The sequence below is a fragment of the Podarcis filfolensis genome (genome assembly GCF_964270895.1).
Source record: "Podarcis filfolensis genome assembly, chromosome: 13".
In the NCBI taxonomy this organism is placed as follows: domain Eukaryota; kingdom Metazoa; phylum Chordata; class Lepidosauria; order Squamata; family Lacertidae; genus Podarcis; species Podarcis filfolensis.
In genome coordinates this window covers 11,685,055-11,704,311 of record NC_139615.1, presented here as the reverse complement: position 1 = coordinate 11,704,311, position 19,257 = coordinate 11,685,055, and the positions used below count along the sequence as shown (strand labels likewise).

Here is a 19,257-nt window from a genome sequence, read left to right as displayed (position 1 = left end):
TCTTGGTGAGTGGCTGCTCCTATTTCTCCCTCAAAACCCATAAAAATGGGCCTTTCCTTTCCCCTAAAGAAAGCTCAACAACTTAGACCTGAACCCCAAAAATGGGGCATTTCTCCCCCCCCCTAAGAAAAGCGCAGCAACTTTGACCTGGAACACCCCCCCCCAAAAAAACAGGGGTAGATCATGGACAGTTTTAATTCTGTAAGTAGATCGCAGTCTCTTGGGAGTGGGCCACCCCTGCTCTAGTGGATGGGACAAGATTAATTATATATTCATTTATTATGTTTAAAACATATTTTCCATTTTTACTGAATGCTGTCTTTTTCCCTTGCCATATGCAATATGATTTATTTGCTTTTGGGCAAGGATGTCTTTTGACTTCCTTAGGGTACCTTAGATTATAAATTCTTGCAGCTGATCATGGCTAACCCACTGCACAAAATGTGGTAAATTGGAAGAGTTGGAGATCACCTTTGGTAAGCCACCTAAATTTCTTCCTATGAATTAAAACTATTCCTCATAAACCCCACATCTACAATTTATTTTCAGAGGGATAACATGTTTCCAGAAGAGTACCAGTGTGATTAGCTTTGTGTTTTCAGCAACTGCTTGTTGTTGTGTAGGGAAATGCTACAATCCTAAAATAAATTGGTATATGGATAATTTCAGAGACATCCTACCATTAACAAGTATCTTTGAAAACAGTACTAGAACTGTACAGGTAAACAACGATGAAGAATGTCAATCTCCAGCAACATTTCATTATACTTCTGCTATGTTTCTGTTACTGAAACCATATATTTACTTTCCATGTACCTAACTGAAATGAAGTACACTTCATATTCTGAATCAAACGCACAATGACACAGCATGTAACTCTAATTACAGGGCTATGATCCAAATATACCAGCATTTCCTGGCCTCAATATTTGCTGCAAAAGAGATCAATGAAAATCCACACCTCTTACCCAATGTTACACTGGGCTTCCATATCTATAATAGTTATTTCAGTCCAAGATGGACCTATCAGGCCTCATTGGAACTCTTCTCTACACAGGGCAGATTCATCCCCAACTACAAATGTGATAGGGTGAGCAATCCAGTAGCAGTCATTGGTGGACCTACTTCTGAAGTCTGTCTCCACATGGCAGATATTCTATGCATCTACAAGATTCCACAGGTAAAACGTGTGCATGGGGCAGTTCAGTTTTTGAGACACAATTTGTCACATGCCTTGCCTTTAAATGTAGCTTTGCACATTGAAGATAAAAATTGTTTCCAAAGTACCATATTCAACATGCCTTTTGGGAGGATAATTGCGTGTGCTATGCTTGGGTGGCGATGTTGTGCAGAAGCTCCAATCCCTCTATTTATAGGGACATATAAACTTGTGAAATAGCTGGGAGGAAAAAATCTCTTGCCAATCTACTCTCATCTCCAAAATGTATCATTATCCTGATGTACCTTTTGCTAACCCCTTTTATGGAATGTAAGATTAACCAGAGGATGCCCTCAAGATATGATAAATATGTAAGTTGTGAGGGATATCCAAGTAAATCATATACATATACTACATACACATTAGCAGGTGTCAATTATTGTGAAATTCAGGTTTTATTTCCTTAAAACAAACAAGGACAGCCAAGACTGAGCCCTCCAAATAATGCAGACCAAAAGTGTCATAATCTCTGATCATTGTCTATGCTCACTAGGACTGATGGGAGGTATCATCCAAAACACTTATTCATTATTGTGTTAAATACCTACGAATTAAACTGACATTATGTGAAATATGCCAGTGAACACTCCACTGCAATATTCCACGAGGGCATGCACTTGTCCAACTTAGCTCTGCCTTTGCAATTTCAGTGTATGTCTCCTCTGTGGTGACTGTTGAAAAGATTTGTTCAGGCCTCTTCAATATCATTTCTCCTTGCTTAAATAATTTTCTTTTTCTTTAGTTTATATATGGCTCTGCCCCAGTGAAAAATAAGAAAGCAGAAGCTGTTCTATACCACCAGATGTTTCCAGATGTGGACCATCAGTATAAAGGGATTCTCCAGTTATTGCTGCATTTCAGGTGGACATGGATTGGGGTCCTATCTGGGCATGATGACAATGTAGAGCGGTTTGTACACACTGTGGTTCCCATGTTTATCCAGAGAGGTATTTGCTTTGATTTCATGTTAAGAATACCCATTATGACTTTTTCCAATAATATTTTTGATATGGTGGAAGATGGGGTCAAAACAAACTATCTGATCCTTAACAGCACTGTTAATGCAGTAATCTTTCATGGTGAAATTGATACCATGGTAGTTTTGAGAACATTTGCCAGTTATTCAGAAACTATGGATGAATCAACAAAGGGAAGAGGCAAAGTCTGGATTATGACGTCCCAGATAGATTTCACATCAGTTCCCTTTCAAAGAGGCTGGAACATAGACTTACTTCATGGTACTATATACTTTTCTGTTCACTCCCGTGAAATAGAAGGTTTCCAGAGATTTCTTCAGATAATAAAACCTACTTTGGAAAACAAAGATAACTTTTTCCAGGAGTTTTGGGAAGAAGCATTTCTTTGTTCTTTCAACCCTTCCCTGGTAGATGGAGAGAATACAAAAATCTGCACTGGGGAGGAGAAGCTGGAGAATCTTCCTGCATCAGTTTTTGAAATGACCATGACCGGCCACAGCTACAGCATCTACAATGCAGTCTATACTGTGGCACACGCTTTGCATGCCATGCGTTCATTGAGATTCAAACACAGAGCAAGAGTGGGTGAAGGAAGATGGAAGCTTCTGAGTCAGCAACTGTGGAAGGTAATGTCTTCAGCATACTAAGAACTTTAGAACATAAAATGATCCCTGCTGAATCAGACCTGTTGTTGTTCTTCAGTGGCTATTTTTAAGAGTCCCTTGATCTGTACTTCTTTTGATACACCCTAGAATTGCTTCGGTATTTTTGGTGCTGAATCACACTATTCATTTATGTTAAGTTTGTAGTCTGCTAGGACTCCTCAATCCGTTTCACATGCACTGCCCTTAAGCCAGGTGCCCCCTATCTGCTTTGATATAGATCTACATATCACTCATAATGTATTTCATTTAATGACTGGTTGAAATTATTATTTTTTCTTCCAATCCATAACATTAAGCATTAGAATACTCTTTGAATAAGCATGTCAAGTTGACACATTTTGTGCTTACAAAGTCATAATATGAAATTTAATCCTAAATTTACCTTCCCAAAGAAATGCACCTGGCATTCACTTTATTGTCTTTTACACATCATGGTAAGATATTCTTTAGACAGTATGTTTATTCTTTTGAGCATTTTGATAAGTGGGATCATCTTAAAAGATGGTCCCTGTTGTGGGCAGGCCAATCATTTTGAGTGGGGTGATTGTGGGGGGTATAAAAGTGGCAGCCCGATGTGTGCCAAGCACCTACTTTGCGCTGCCAAACACCCACCTACCCTCCCTTTAATTTAGGTATCCTCTGTCCTTGCTTTGGACTTTGGTTGATCACCAATCTTGGGATGGGGACTGCGTAGGAATTTTTCCATTTGGCAGATTTGCACTAGCTTTTTGGTTTTCTCCTACCTCTTAGCAATCATCACAACCTTGTAAGGTTTGGCGGTTAGGCATTGGCTTATTGATGAGTGGGGGAAGGGATGTTGGCCATTGACTGCCCCTCCATCATCCAAGGTTATTCCATTAAAGGAATCCAGGGCCTGGATCCTGTCTGAAGTCCGGTTGAGGGGCTAGGGCCATGCCAGGCCTCTGGGAACACCTGGGGAGATGCAGGGCTTCCTCTTTGGGTGGTTTACCCTTGCCGACTTCCTGCAAAGGGGGCAGGAGTCCGATATAGTCTTTTGTCAATGTCTAAGCCAATACCACTCACATTTGGTGTAATCAATAAAGTTGTGGCCCAAATTTTGCCCATTAACCTTAAACCAAAATTCTGCGTCAGTGTCAATTTCTTTATTCTAATAGGGGATGGTTTGAGGGCCTTGACACGCAATATGAATTAAACATAGAGGAAGTATGTCACTCAGCTGTTTTTATCTGATCTGATTGCATCCAGATTTAGTCATGCTAACAGTTATGATTATTGAGACAGGACTTTGTTGCTATGATTTCAATGGCTCTCTTATTTCTTTCTCCACCTTTCCTTCACTTCAAAGTTTCTAAAAATGTATATAACAAACAATCCTTATATTCTCTCATCCCCAATAAATATTGCAATGTAAGTAATGCAGTTAAACATAACAGTTTTAAATTCTTTAGAAATGATTATATCAGTTTGGTATCTTCTACTCTCCATCTTAACAGATTGTCTCAGAATCACGCATGTTTAGCTGATGATGAAAAGGCAATATTGTCCTTTCCAGTGTACCATATTTAAATTAACATGTACCATACATATTTTGTGTTCCTGAAAATTCTAAGATGCTTTTGTAGTTTCTCCCTAAGGGCAACATTCCATATTTTATCTCACTATGCTTCTAGAGCAAAGTTAGTAGCTGTTTTCTAATGTGTTAGAACATTATAATGGCAATCTAGTACATTATTATGGTAATCTATATACAGATTTAATAAATCTCTCATCATTCCTTTACATCCTCATGAATTGCTCACATTTTCCCCACCAATTCAGCTCAACTACTTTGTGAGAAGCACCTCATTTAACAACAGTGCTGGGGAAAAAGTTTCTTTCAATGAATATGGAGAGATAGAAGCTGTATTTGATATCATCAATTGGGTCACATTCCCAAACCAGTCTTTTCATAGAGTCAAAGTTGGGAAAGTTGAGTCCATGGCTCCCCAAGAAGAAGCGTTCAGTATTCGTGAAAAAGGCCTTGTGTGGCCCAGCAGGTTTAACCAGGTAAGGTCCATTCATATAGTGGGGTCTATTTACCAGTCACTTCCACTGTGCTTCACAGTTCACATACTGACATTGTTCTGTTCACCCGTGCGTTTAGGGTACACATGGGGACATATGTGTAGTGGTCTTCTCTATGTGACAAGTAAGTTATGTCACCCATTCTTTTAACCGAAGAAGATCTTCCTCCTGGAAACCTTTGAAGCCAAATTAATAAATTTAACTTCAAACGTGGTAATTTAGTGTGAATTTATCAAGGATAGAATTATATATATAATACAATGCAAAGCATGTTCTCCTTCATGGAGAGCACGTGTTGCGGTGGGGTCTAACAGGACATCCCCACTTGGTTACTGGGTGGGACCGTTGGGATGGCCATGACTGTGATTGGGCCAATTTGGGTTGTTGGGGAGAATTTGATGTTACCATTTAGAGGGTAGGCTCGAAGGTTATATATTCTTGGTACGCAGCTTTTTTCAGTCTCTTTTGCTGCATGCATCGGATCGCCTGCCCACCCTCCCTAATTTAGGGCTGTTGAATTTGACATTGCTATGCCTGTAATGGGGTCATCTGCTTTTGGGGCAGGAGCCTGGTAGGAATTTTGGCAGATTGGCTGGTGCCATTTGGTTTTTGCTGTTAAAATTGGATAAAATTTGGTTGGTGGAGGGGTAAGAGTTGCCTGTGCCTGTCCCTCCAATGCTGCTGCTGCAAGGGAATTCTGTTAAAGGAATCCAGGGGTTTGCCATACTTTTGTCCATATCCCTGGAAAGGGGCTAGGGCCTTGCAAGCCCCTGGGAGCATGCAGGGAGGGGTTGATGGGTATGGTGCCCCGCCCCATTCTCTCCCCAATATTGTTTTCCTTTACTGGCTTTCTCTGGAATCTGGAGGTCAGTTCTGTCCCAGGGTGGGGACAGATAGTCGTAACCAATGCTTAAGCAACCACTCACATGTATTTTAATAAAGTTGTGGCCAAAATTATGCCAAAAAACCTTAAACAAAAATTTCTGTGTGAATTGTGATTTATTTAGGGGGGTGGCTTGAAAAGCAACTTACTGCCAATGTGTTTCAAAAAACAAGTTGCTGCACAGAGTTCCAATTTTTATGATATGTGCAAAAGTTAACACCCAGAGTTATGATATGTGCAAAAGTTAACACCCAGGGCTAACCCAGTCTGATGCGCAGGGAACAAATATTAGTTGTTGTTGTTGTTGTTGTTGTTGTTGTTGTTGTTGTTGTTGTTGTTGTTGTTCTTCTTCTTCTTCTTCTTCTTCTTCTTCTTCTTCTTCTTCTTCTTCTTCTTCCTGCTGCTGTTGCTGCTGCTGCTGCTGCTGCTGCTGCTGTTCTTCGCAGTGTTAGCAGTGGCTCCAGACTTTCCAGAGATATTGACATTATTCCAGGTATATTGCCATTGTGGAATTCTAAAATAAACCCAATGTATTGCCACATGGGCTGCAGAATGAGATTAGATGCAAGGACTGGAATTCAATATGCTCCTCATATTTTTAAATAGTCAATAGTGTCTGCAATGAGATGAAATTTAATTCTATTTAGCTGTTTCAATGTCATCTCCAGTTGTATTAGCCATTGGAGTGAGAATTTAGATAATAATATGGTGACGTGAAGTAGCGCAGAACTGACCAACCAAAGGGGGGCGTAACTGTGATAATGAAATGCTGGTCTTTAATAGCTTTCTGGCTCCTGACCTCCATTGGCTGGCCTGTATGAGATAGCTCAGCAGATTTCCATAATACAGAACACTATTGATATGCAATTTTCCAAAGGAGAAACCATGATCCTCTTTCATTTCTGGACAGGCTCAGCCCCTTTCTCTTTGTAATGACCATTGCCATTTGGGATATCATAAGGCAAAGAAGGAAGGAGAGCCATTTTGTTGCTATGATTGCCTCCCATGTCCAGAAGGAAAGATTTCCAACCAGACGGGTAAGGAAAGTTATGTTTGCTGGAAATGTTCAAAATTTAAGGATGATTGGGGCTGCTGATATGGGGGTTTGGAGGACTAATAGGAATCTCAGCACTCAGAGTTCAAACACTAGGTGGAGATATGCAAGCCTTCTTGGAAGAACCACTAGGCTTGCAGCAGCAGCACCCAATGAATAGAAGGTGTGCTAAATGATTATGGGATGGAAACTGATGTGTTGGGGCAGAAAAGAATATATGATAAGAGAGGAAGTGCAATGGAAAATACTGAACAGTGGGATTCCAAAACTGCAAAATTTTGTTACAGATGCCAGTGCTCTCCTAGTCAACACCATGATTCAATTAACACCATGTTAGAACTAATACCAATCCTAATAATTTATTGAAACTTGCTGGAAGCAGTGATGCTGAGAGCTTTGGAGGAATTAAATATCTGCAGATTCTAGAGGAGAAAATTAATTAAAGAACATTTCTTGGATAAAGGTGCAGATTAGAACATCTATATTCACTTAAAAGTTGTTCAACACAGTTCTCAGCAATCTAGATCTAGCATCACATACATTTAAATATGTATTATAGCTGGAATATCCAGATTAATGCAGAAATAAAAATGGAGGAAATGATTGTTAAAATACACACTCAAGATTAACATAAAGAGGAAATAGACATGATCCAGATCCTTTCGAATTAGTAATACCTGTAAGGTGATACTACTGGGCTTCCAAAGACATGTATGGCCCATGGAAAATCTCTACACAACTTGTTAGTGTGATTACGTGAGGAGACTGTAAACTTGCATTTCTTATATCAGCATGGCAACTTTCATTCTAATTATATTTCTACATTTTTGTAATTCACATAAATGTTGTATAGAAATCTGGCTTCTCTTTTTCAGACATGGATGAATGCTTTCAGTGCCCACAAGATCATTACCGAAACGTGGAAAAAGATTCATGCATTCCAAAAGATATAAGTTTCTTGTCTTATGGAGAACCACTTGGGATCTCTTTGGCCTATTTTGCTCTCTCTTTTGCTTTCATCACAGGGTTGGTGCTTTGGATTTTCATTAGGTACCAGGACACTCCCATAGTCAAAGCCAACAACCGCAACCTCTCCTACACTCTCCTCATCTCCCTCTTGCTTTCTTTCCTCTGTGCTTTGCTATTCATTGGTCGACCTGAGAAAGTGACATGTCTCCTTCGACAAACAGCTTTTGGCATCATCTTTTCAGTGGCAGTTTCTTCTGTGTTGACAAAGACAATCATTGTGGTCCTTGCTTTCATGGTCACCAAACCAGGGTCCAGCATGAGGAAATGGGTGGGGAAACAACAGGCCACCTCCATTGTTCTTTCCTGTTCCTTGATTCAAGCTGCTCTTTGTACTGTGTGGCTGGCAATTTCTCCCCCATTCCCAGATTTAGACATGCACTCAATGAATAAAGAAATTGTTCTGCAATGTAATGAAGGGTCTGTCACCATGTTCTATTGTGTCTTGGGGTTTATGGGCTTGCTGGCCATTGTCAGCTTCTGCGTAGCCTTCCTAGCCAGGAAGTTACCTGACAGTTTTAATGAAGCCAAGTTTATCACCTTCAGCATGTTGGTTTTTTGCAGTGTGTGGCTTTCATTTGTTCCAAGCTATCTGAGCACAAAAGGAAAATTCATGGTGGCTGTGGAGATCTTCTCCATCTTGGCCTCCAGTGCTGGGTTACTGGGTTGTATCTTTTCCCCAAAATGTTATATTATAGTCCTGAGGCCGGAATTGAACAGCAGGGAGCAGCTAAAAAGAACAAGTTAATGATGCACCTGAAATTCTGGGACCCACATCCCCCATGGGAAAACAACAAGACTTCTCCTAGAAATAAGTAATTTGTTTGATTGGCATTTATTTGAGAATCATCATCTCAGATTTTACCTGGCAATGTTCCCTCTGCTACTGTTGTACTCTTTATTCCTCAATACTGTGGCTTTAATGTAGGAATAACTTTATTTAAATATATGATGGGTTGTTGTCATTTTTAACTTGGGCTCACCAAGCGGAATATTAAATGATAAGATGACAGATTTTTTGTAGACATGCTGCTATTTTTTCCTGCCACCTCTATGGAAGTACTTCATGAAGTTTGTGAAAATTTGTTGGGCTAGATCAATTGGAATTACAAGAAGAACACTCCCTGGGAATTGAGGGTAGTTGAACCAACTGCAGCTTTGAAATATCTTCCGCCTTTTTAATAGTAGTTCATTTTCTCAGTTACAGATTGTTTGTAGTTGTTGAATTTTGCAATCAGAACAATGAATGTATATTTTAAATGCATTTATTTGTTTGTTTTGTTTGCTTAAATAAAAAGAACTGATTCATTGCACTACCCAAAGGCTGAAACATCCTCTGAAACATCAATAGTCGTGAAATAAATAGTAAAACCACAGCCAAATCTACTAAAATCCTTTGGTGCATAGAATAAAAGATAGTCCTCATATAAAATGTTCTTTTCCCCTAAGCATCCTTGCTGCCAAGGAACAGAGAGCTACTTTATAAGTTACAAAGCCATTGGCATTGTTCAGCAGCCATTTCAACCTTTTTCGTTGAACTTTATTACTTCTGTTGAAATCTACAATTTAATACAATGAATAGTATATATTATTTTTTCATACGTACAGCCTGTTACATCTTTTGTGTTTATTAAATATTCTCTGGACAGCAAAATGAAGTTTGGTATTAATGTTCAGCTTGCATGATTCAGCACAATATTGGAAAAATAAATATGCTTAGTAGAACAGTTGAAACCCATGGACCTAAATTAGTTATTAACTATTCATTATTTTCAATGGGCGTATTCTAAGCATGATTTACTTTGGATACAAGAACATGTGTTTACTTGCTAGGAGGGAAAGCAACAATGCAGCACAGAGACTTGCCAATGAAGTAAGTAGAATCAGTCTAACTTAGCTAATGAGTTACATGCACAATTTCTTGCTGTTCTGAGAGAGGGTATATTTGGATTCCTGATCAGATGTTTCCAGGAAGACAAGATTGAGAATAAACCCTTTCATAATTATGGGACTCTAAAACCAGTAAAAGTCAGACTTTCAAAAGTGGGGTTGGATTATTGTTTGGTACAGTCAAGATTTATTTCAATTATGAGGTTTAAAGTGTGACGGGGAGCTCTTTTCAAAAGGGCTATCAAATAGCCTAACATTGCTCTTTGAACCTATACTTTTCAGCATTTCAAGGAGCCAAATTGGTGGGGGGTGGGGGTGAAATGGCTTTCATTGAAACCACTGCCAGATAGAGATTTGTTTCTTCTATTTCAACAGCAGTTTTAATGGAAACGACTTCTCCCCGCCTGGGAGAAAGGTGCACTCACATGGTCCATTTCAAGCAAATGAATGATCAGGAGTTTGCTTTAGCTCCCAATTGTATATTATAAGCCACATCAGTTCCCACTGTACACACCACACCACATATGGCATCAGGTGTGGGGTGGGTGGGCATGATTTGGAGAAAATGGTCAAAACCTGTTCCTTTAATGAAGCACATTTGGCCTTCAGGCTGGATGTTCACCACATATGTTTTAAGTCTTCTTTTTTCTGAGAAGCTTTTCTTGCTGTGGGTTATTACAAGTCTTTGTGTCTATTGCAACCAAGTGAAGAGATGTGGTAAATATGTTTTGTGCGTGTAATAACTGTAATTATAAATAGGTGTGTGTCCCTTTAATTATCACATTAACTATGGTTGGTCATTAATTACTACTGCTCAAAATATCAGCTCAGCCATAATCAATGCAGTATTCTTTCAAGACCTAACAGAATTGCATCAAGCAACAGCAAAAATACGAACCAAGACCTATAAATGCTTATAATAATCACTGCACCATTCCGAACTGGGGCTAGGAATAGTCAGAACTCTGCCAGTCTAATCATTGATAATTTTAAACAAAGAACTGGTTCTCCATTCAAGTCAGGTTGTGCAATTCAGCAAATTAAAGGATAATGTGGAGAAAGCTGAACTGGTGTACAGAAGGAACTGTTTCATGCAAAATCATGGGATTTGTGATACTGGTATTAGTGCTTCTGCCTCAGGTGTCAAGCAAGAATTCAATTATTCAATGCAGACTCTGTGACCCTCTTCCTATTCTTCACAAGCACTACCAGCCAGGAGACGCTATAATTGCAGGCATTATGTCTCAGATCTCTATAATTTTCAAACTGATAACCTTCGAAAACCGTCCTTCTATTGACCTCTTTGAAGAAACTCTGTAAGACCTTAAATATATAAAAATTTAACTGATTTTACTATTGCATGTGATATATTCTTCTTCAGGAGTTCCAGCGTGAACGTTGAAAAATATCTCCCCTGATAGAAAAATAAATGGGAAATTTCTACAGAGGGCCCTCTCAGCCAAAATGTGGTGTGGGATAATAATATACTGTTTAGTTGGAATGACTAAAAGTTGGGTTGGTTGCCAAAGGAATGGTGCAAGCTATAGTGTTGAAGGCAGCATCAGTAGGAACCTTATCTCATGCCCCTGTAATAGCTTCTGAAGCTATACTTAAATCATAAACATGCAAAAGAGAGAGCACCTCTTCTTAGTTCACTATTCAACAATGAGATTTCCCATATTATAAACTGTTGCAGCCTAAAATGTATATCCTACCCGTCTTCCTCAAAGGGCGATGAGGCTGGCTAGCAACATACAATCAAATAAAAGGAAAATGTGATCATAAAACTCCACTGTCTAAGGACTTTGGGGGTTAAAGTAACTGGAGCCTGTGGTTGTTTTTGCTATTGTTGGAGAGATTAAGGGGGATAGCACAATAGCAGGGTGAATTTACGGTTGAAAGCATTCTAATTTCTAACTATGGGGGGGGGGAGTCAGGGAATTTCCAATATCAGGCAGCCCCTACTACAAAAAGAATGAGAACATGCAATCTCGCATAGGATTCCGATTTATCAAATAATTTTGCATATAACTATGTTAATTCTGGAACTGTATGGAATACCCATTAAATTAACTCTCTGCCCCTCCCCAATATCCCCAGTATTTTCTTCCTCTTATAAAAACCCTACAGCACCTAACAATACCTATTTCCTTCCAAAAGTATGAACAAATGCAAACATCTTCAAATTGCTTCCGATCATGACCAAGGAAAGAAACTGCCTGAGGGAATTTCAGGAGGGAGAGCGACACCATTGAGAAAAGCCCTCTAGGCACATAGGATGCCAGTCCACCTAGCTAAATACTGTCTGCACATTGTCTGACAGTTGGCTTCTCAGGGTTTCAGATAGCAGGGACTTGGAGCCTTGTGCTGGAGATTGAACCTGCAACCTTCTGCTTACAAGACAGATGTTCTATAACTAAGCTACAATATTTCTATCTCATGCTTTCCCAATATCCTTGAATTCCAGAGGGTCTCACCACTCAGTGGTAAAGGATTAGTTGGCCAATATGGATAATGGTACAAGTACTTTGGTCTGATGCAAATGCACATAACATGTTTCTCTCATTTCAGGGTCATGACTCAGATCTACCAGCACATCCTGGTCTTGGTATTTTCTGTAAAGGAGATCAATGAAAATCCACACATCCTACCCAATGCCACCCTGGGCTACCATATTTACAATAGCTATTTCAATCCAAGATGGACCTATCAGGCCTCATTGGAACTCTTCTCTACGCAGGGCAGATTTGTCCCTAACTACAAATGTCATCCTCGGAACAATCCAGTAGCAGTCATTGGAGGACCTAACTCTAAAGTCTGTCTCTACATGGCAGATACCTTGTGCATATACAAGATTCCACAGGTAAGGTGTATGCATGGAACATAGGGGTTTAATATGTCCTTAAGGTCAAATGCTTAAAAAGAAAAATAACCATCATATTTCAAAGGAAATCAATGGGGTTTTTTTCTTTAGAATATTGAACAAAAATGAAAACAGGTTTTGTTGTTGTTGTTGTTTAGTCGTTTAGTCGTGTCCGACTCTTTGTGACCCCATGGACCAGAGCATGCCAGGCACTCCTGTCTTCCACTGCCTCCCGCAGTTTGGTCAGACTCATGTTTGTAGCTTCGAGAACACTGTCCAACCATCTCGTCCTCTGTCGGCCCCTTCTTCTTGTGCCCTCCATCTTTCCCAACATCAGGGTCTTTTCCAGGGAGTCTTCTCTTCTCAGAAAACAGGTTACTCACAGCTTTTACTGGGCATTATTTGATACAGCTTACTCTGCAACCCCCAGACAGCATCAGTTACCCTGAGCATCAATACAGCCTCCTTTTATCACCCCGTGATACAGATTAATACACATCTGCCATCTGCCAGCAAAAAGTACTGTCCTTCCTATGGTCGGGGGTGGGGGTGGGTGGGTGGGATTTTTGTTCCAGTTCACTTTAAAAGCTAAATCTACTTAATCTGCACTTCCCAAAATAATATGTGATCTTAAACACAGCCATCATTTGAAATTCACTCGTCTCTAAATTTTGAAACACCGTTCTCCAGCCACGTAATGTGTGCATAATTATATCTGCCTCAGGACAAATTCTCATTAAAATACTAATGGAATTTAACAGGGATTTCTTAAAAATTAAAAAAGGAAACTTATGAGGAGAACTGGAACAACAAAATACTGAAAGAAAATGAAATTGACAGATTTATCCATCCATAGTTTCTACCTGGTCAACCCAAGACGTTCTTTTTCTGGCATCTATAACTCAGCACTTGCTGTTGAATGTATGAAGAAGGAAAAAACTAACTTTTAAGACCTTGCAGCATTTCCTGGTAAATAAACCCTGAATGAGTTTTACTTCCTTGTCAGACTCAAAACAGTCTCCATGCCAGGAGAGCACCTCTTTTGGCACTCTAGTTCCTTCTGTGGCATCTCCGTGGATACCTTGCTAGACTGGGGTCTGTTAAGCATGGCCAGTCGATATACCTTACCATGGGCAAAGCCGGATGCTCAAGGTCCTTCTAGGAATTTTGCTTTCTGCTCATTATTTGTTCAACAGTGACTCCAGCCAGTTCTTCCATTTCTGGTCTCTGCCTGGCCTCTGTCCCTCTCTTTGGTGTTTCTTTTAGAAGAGGACCTGAGACCTCACCAAGCCTGAAACTTTGTATGGCTTTGACTATTTGCTACCTAACTTACCTGGCAGCCCCCCAGGAAGGGAAAATTACATGTCTTCTCTTCCTGCAGGCTCTACTCCTTTCTAACATCTATCAGCAATCCCTGTTGGCTGTAGGAAGGAAACACAGGGTGCAGTTGGGTGCTTCTTAGTGGTCCTTAACATACTACAACTCACATCAGTCTCCAAGCAAGATGCAGCTATATTACCATTATTGTAAATGAAGCCGCTAGCTAAAGGCTGAGGGAAATTGAAGTAAAAAAACATCAGGAGGGCAACAGATTGAGGAAGCCTGGTGTATAGGGTAGCTCCAGTCTGTTGTGCCTTTGCAGTTCACCCACTAACAGGAACTTCAGAAATTTTGAAATCTCCTAGTTCAACCTTCTTCAGTCTAGTGCCCTCCAGATGTTTTTGACTACAACTTCCATCCACCATCATAATTCTGGTTCAGCCTGATGGGAGTTGTTTTCCAAATCATGTGGGCGAGGGCATCAGGTTGGTGAACACTGTTGTAATTCATCAACCACTTGAATACAGTGATTCAAATCAGAATATAATATGAATTGATATCTAGAAAATAGACTTTACACATAATATCGCTGCTCACATTTTCCTTAAATATTGATAGTATCATTTCCTGTATCCTTATTTTCCCCATTTTATTTAGCTCATATACGGCTCTGCTCCAGTGATAGATCAGAAAACCCAGTCAGTTCTCTACAACCAGATATTCCCAAAACTGAACCATCAATATAATGGGATTCTCCAGTTACTGCTGCATTTCAGGTGGACATGGATTGGGGTGTTGTATGTGAGTGATGACAATGGAGAGAGGTTTGTGCGGAACATACTTCCCAAGTATGCCCAGAGAGGCATTTGCTTTGAATTAATAGAAAAATTCCCAACAATGGCTTTTTCCTCTGCTGTTGTTGACATGTTCAATGAGGGGATCAAAATACACAATATTCTCATGAGAAGTAATGCTAATGCCTTGGTCATTCATGGTGAAATAGATACCATGATCATGCTGAGCATATTTTTTCAGTATTCACAACACCAAGACCTACCAATAAAAGAAAAAGGCAAGGTCTGGATTATAACAGTCCATATGGATTTCACATCTCTTTCCTTTCAAAGAGGTTGGGACATAGACTTCCTCCATGGTGCTATATCCTTTGCTGTTCACTCCAGTGAAGCTGTAGGATTCCAGGAATTTCTTCAGATTATAAGTCCTACTTCATCTAAAGAAGATGGTTTTATCAAAGTCTTCTGGGAAGAGGCATTTGCATGTCACTTCCCCAACTCCCAGGTAGACAGCCAAGATGGGGAAATCTGCAGTGGGGAGGAGAAGCTGGAGTCTCTTCCTGCATCAGTTTTTGAAAGGAGCATGACCGGCCACAGCTACAGCATCTACAATGCAGTTTATGCCGTGGCACATGCTTTGCATGCTATGTATTCATCTAGATTCAAACACAGAGGAATGGTGCATGACGGAAGAATGAAGCTTCTTAGCCAAGAACTGTGGAAGGTGAACACACAAAGAGCCTGAGATGAGCTTTGCTGGATTACATCAATAGTAATGGTCTCCTCCCACTCTTGGGAGGTGATATTCAGAGGCATTGAGGCTCTGAGTCTGCTGTCATGGCTTGTAGTCATTGATAGCCTTTTTCTCCATGAACTTGGCTAATACCCTTTTAAATCTGGAGTTCACCATATCTATGGGAGCAAAAAGAACATCAGTGATCTGTAGAAAATTTTCTTTTTATCAAGGTTGTTTTGGGCCACATTATGTGATATGTTAGATACATCACATGGCATTATGTGAATCACTGAAAGTTCTATATAGCAGCAGTTTAGGGGTGCAACTGTGGCTTGCAGGAAGTGGGGTTAACTCTTTATTCTTGTCAATGGGAGATTCCAGTTGATTTGAATTGCAAGGCAACTATCAATATGGACAGTATAGAAATGTAATAGGTACTACACAGATGATAATAATACTCCACTGAGGGAAATGTTCTCTCATTCCTCACATCTTCTTCTCTCTCTTTTTGGCGATCACTCACAGCTGAGTAAGATGAAGCACTGATTGTGATATATTCCTCTCCTCCCAACAACCTTCCCACCCAGTTTTGAAAACTTCATCAGTTTTGCTGTTTAAATTTTGCTTTTCCTCGGCTAGTGCTGTGTCAAAGTCAATTTTTAAAAAAACACTAATGCCTTGGTCACAATTCATGTGTGGTCTAGCTTTGTGTATCTGTGCAGTAACCATATACCAACAATTGGGGGACTAAATAGAAAAAAATGGAGATAGCTGAATGGTTTATACTGACTTTCCCCAGATATATACGCATTGTTAATTAAAAAGGTAAGCTAGCACTAAGTATCAGTCATTATGGAGAAAAAATCAGTAAACTCTAACTACTCCCCCACTTAGCCACATGATGAATCTGAAGAGCAGTAGAATACTGTTTACCTTTTGCACAACTTTTTTGGCCTCTTTTTCCTCAACCCATAGCTTTTAGGTTTCATTCTTCTTTAGGCGTCAGTTTCTAAGGCTGAATTTTTGATTTTCCAAGTCAAAATAATAGTCTTTAAAGCAGAAAGCAACAATTTAGCAGCATGCACATATTAATATGTTATTCGCTCTGTGGATAATGATTTACATTCACATTTATACATCACTTTCTACAGAAAAGTCTCAAATTTACTTACAAAGTTAGTAAACACCAACAGAATAAAACATTAATAAAGGCTAGATATGAAAAGGAAAAACAAAATCAAACAAAATTCCTGAAGTGCTCATCCAACAATGGTATAAAAAGTATAAATACTCCACACCCAACCAAAAGATGAGCACGACAAAAAAAGGCCAAAAGCATACCAAGAAATGATCCAAATTAACAGCCAAAAGCCTAAGCAAAAAGGAAGGCTTAGCTTTGTGTCTGGAAGCTGACAGAGATGGGGACAGGCATGTTTCCCTGAGAAGAACTTTCTACAAATGGGGAGCCTCTGTTCAAATGGGAAAGATAATAATTGTCTAACTGTTTCCCTTAATTTCTCCCCACTTCCACTTCCCCTATTAGCTCAACCATCTTGTGAGGAGCATCTCGTTTAATAATAGTGCGGGAGAAAAAGTTTCCTTCAATGAAAATGGAGAGTTAGCAGCTGGATATGATATTCTAAACTGGATCACATTTCCAAACCAGTCTTTTTGTAGAGTTAAAATTGGAAAGATTGACCCCATGACTCCACAAAAAGAAGTTTTCACCATTTTTGAGGAAGCCATTGTGTGGCCCAGCAGGTTTAATCAGGTAAGGTCCGTTCATATATTGGGGTGTCTCCACTACTCATTTTCACAGAGGTTCGCAGTTCAAACACCAACATACTTGTATAGTATTGACCTCACCATTCTGAGTTCCTATGTATGCTGGAAAATGTTCTATGGTGTACAGTGTAGCTTACTTCCAAATAATCATGCATTGGAACGCAAAGGCATAACAAAAAGATGAGTGAGCAAAGTATAACCAAATAACTGCAACTAATTATGCTGAGAAGACATACCTTTCATAATGTCAGCAATGATAACTATATAACTTGGCCAAAGGGAAAAATCACATAAGTGACCAACCAATGTGGACTGCTATCATTGTTAAGTGTGACAAAGAAATAGTGGCCTTAAACACTTATCTGGCTTCTGATCTCTGTTGGCTGTCCTGTTGGAGATAGCTTAGTGGATTTCCATAATATAATACATTGTATATATGGAAGCATGCAAAAGAGAAAACATTCTCCTTTTTCATTTGTGGACAGGCTCAGCCCCTTTCTCTTTGTAATGACCATTGCAATTTGGGATATCATAAGGCAAAGAAGGAAGGGCAGCCATCTTGCTGCTATCATTGCCTTCCATGTCCTGAAGGGAAGATTTCAAACCAGACAGGTAAGGATGTACTATACAGAGCATGTAAAATATAAAAAATTTAGGGTAATCAGATGTTTGTTTCTCTACGTAATCTGGAATATTACAACCTTCTAACAAAATGGCACAATAAGACTGAATATTTGTTTTTTAGATTTCAGCCTGACAACTCTCGTTCATTTCTTTGTAATATCAAGATATGATTTCAAGGTTCCATCAGGGCTACCATATTTTAAAGCAGATGTTTTGTTTTCCAGACATGGATGACTGCTTTCGATGTCCAGAAGATCAGTATCCAAACCATGCCCATAATTCATGCATTCCAAAATTCATAACCTTCCTCACTTTTGGTGAACCTTTGGGAATCTCTTTGGCTACTATGGCCCTCTCGTTTTCTTTCCTCACTGCTTTGGTGCTTTGGATTTTTGTGAAGCACCAAGACACTCCCATAGTCAAAGCTAACAATCGGGATCTTACTTACACTCTCCTTGTCTCCCTCCTGCTCTCCTTCCTTTGTGCTTTCCTGTTCATTGGTCAGCCTGAGAAGGTGGCATGCCTGTTTCGGCAAACCACTTTTCTTATCATCTTTGCAGTGGCTGTTTCTTGTGTGCTGGCCAAAACTATAATTGTGGTTGTAGCCTTCATGGCCACTCAGCCTGAAACTAGGATGAGAAAATGGGCAGGGAAAAGACTGGCCATTTCTATTGTCCTTTCTTGTTCCCTTATTCAAGCCACTCTTTGTGGTGCGTGGCTGTCAATCTCACCTCCATTCCCAGAATTCGACATGCTCTCAGTGACTGACCAAATTGTATCAGAGTGTAATGAAGGTTCCAGTACCATGTTCTACTCTGTCCTGGGCTTCCTGGGCTTCTTGGCCATTGTGAGCTTCATTGTGGCATTCCTAGCCAGGAAGTTACCCGACAGTTTTAATGAAGCCAAGTTTATCACCTTCAGCATGTTGGTCTTTTGCAGTGTTTGGCTGTCCTTTGTTCCAACTTACTTGAGCACAAAAGGAAAATACATGGTTGCTGTGGAGATCTTCTCCATCTTGTCTTCTAGTGCTGGGTTATTGGGTTTTATATTTTCCCCAAAATGTTATATTATTGTGGTGAAGCCAGAGCTGAACAACAAGGAGCAGTTAAGAAGAAGAAATCACTGAAGCATCTACAATTCTATGGCCCTGGTCCATCTACATTTGTATCTACACAAAGGGATTTAAGCCAGCCACAACTGGTTAGTTCAACTGGATTGCAGTTTAGATTACAGTTTCTCCCTTTATTCCCTCATTAGGCAGTACATATATATTGCAATGTATGGATCGAATATAGGAACCATCCCATGTTAATATCAACTCCCTATTCCAAGTCTGCCAACCAAACAAGATATGGGAGCCAAAGCTTGCTTCCAT

General features: G+C 39.8%; 2 protein-coding genes across 2 annotated transcripts; both read left to right on the top strand.

Moving 5' to 3' along the window:
* Positions 1-1,144: 1,144 nt before the first annotated feature.
* On the top strand, positions 1,145-8,618 carry LOC310748536 (vomeronasal type-2 receptor 26-like; the record flags this gene model as incomplete). The annotated part of the gene is made up of 6 exons (XM_083584367.1): positions 1,145-1,180; positions 1,962-2,166; positions 2,608-2,822; positions 4,662-4,889; positions 6,701-6,827; positions 7,720-8,618. The coding sequence occupies 6 exons, from the start codon at positions 1,145-1,147 to the stop codon at positions 8,616-8,618; spliced, it is 1,710 nt and encodes a 569-aa protein (XP_083440493.1).
* Positions 8,619-14,840: 6,222 nt separating this feature from the next.
* LOC310748535 (vomeronasal type-2 receptor 26-like) lies at positions 14,841-19,008 on the top strand (the record flags this gene model as incomplete). The annotated part of the gene is made up of 4 exons (XM_083584366.1): positions 14,841-15,461; positions 17,017-17,244; positions 17,744-17,870; positions 18,107-19,008. 4 exons carry the CDS (start codon positions 14,841-14,843, stop codon positions 19,006-19,008), a joined length of 1,878 nt encoding a protein of 625 aa, XP_083440492.1.
* Between the last annotated feature and the right edge of the window lie 249 nt (positions 19,009-19,257).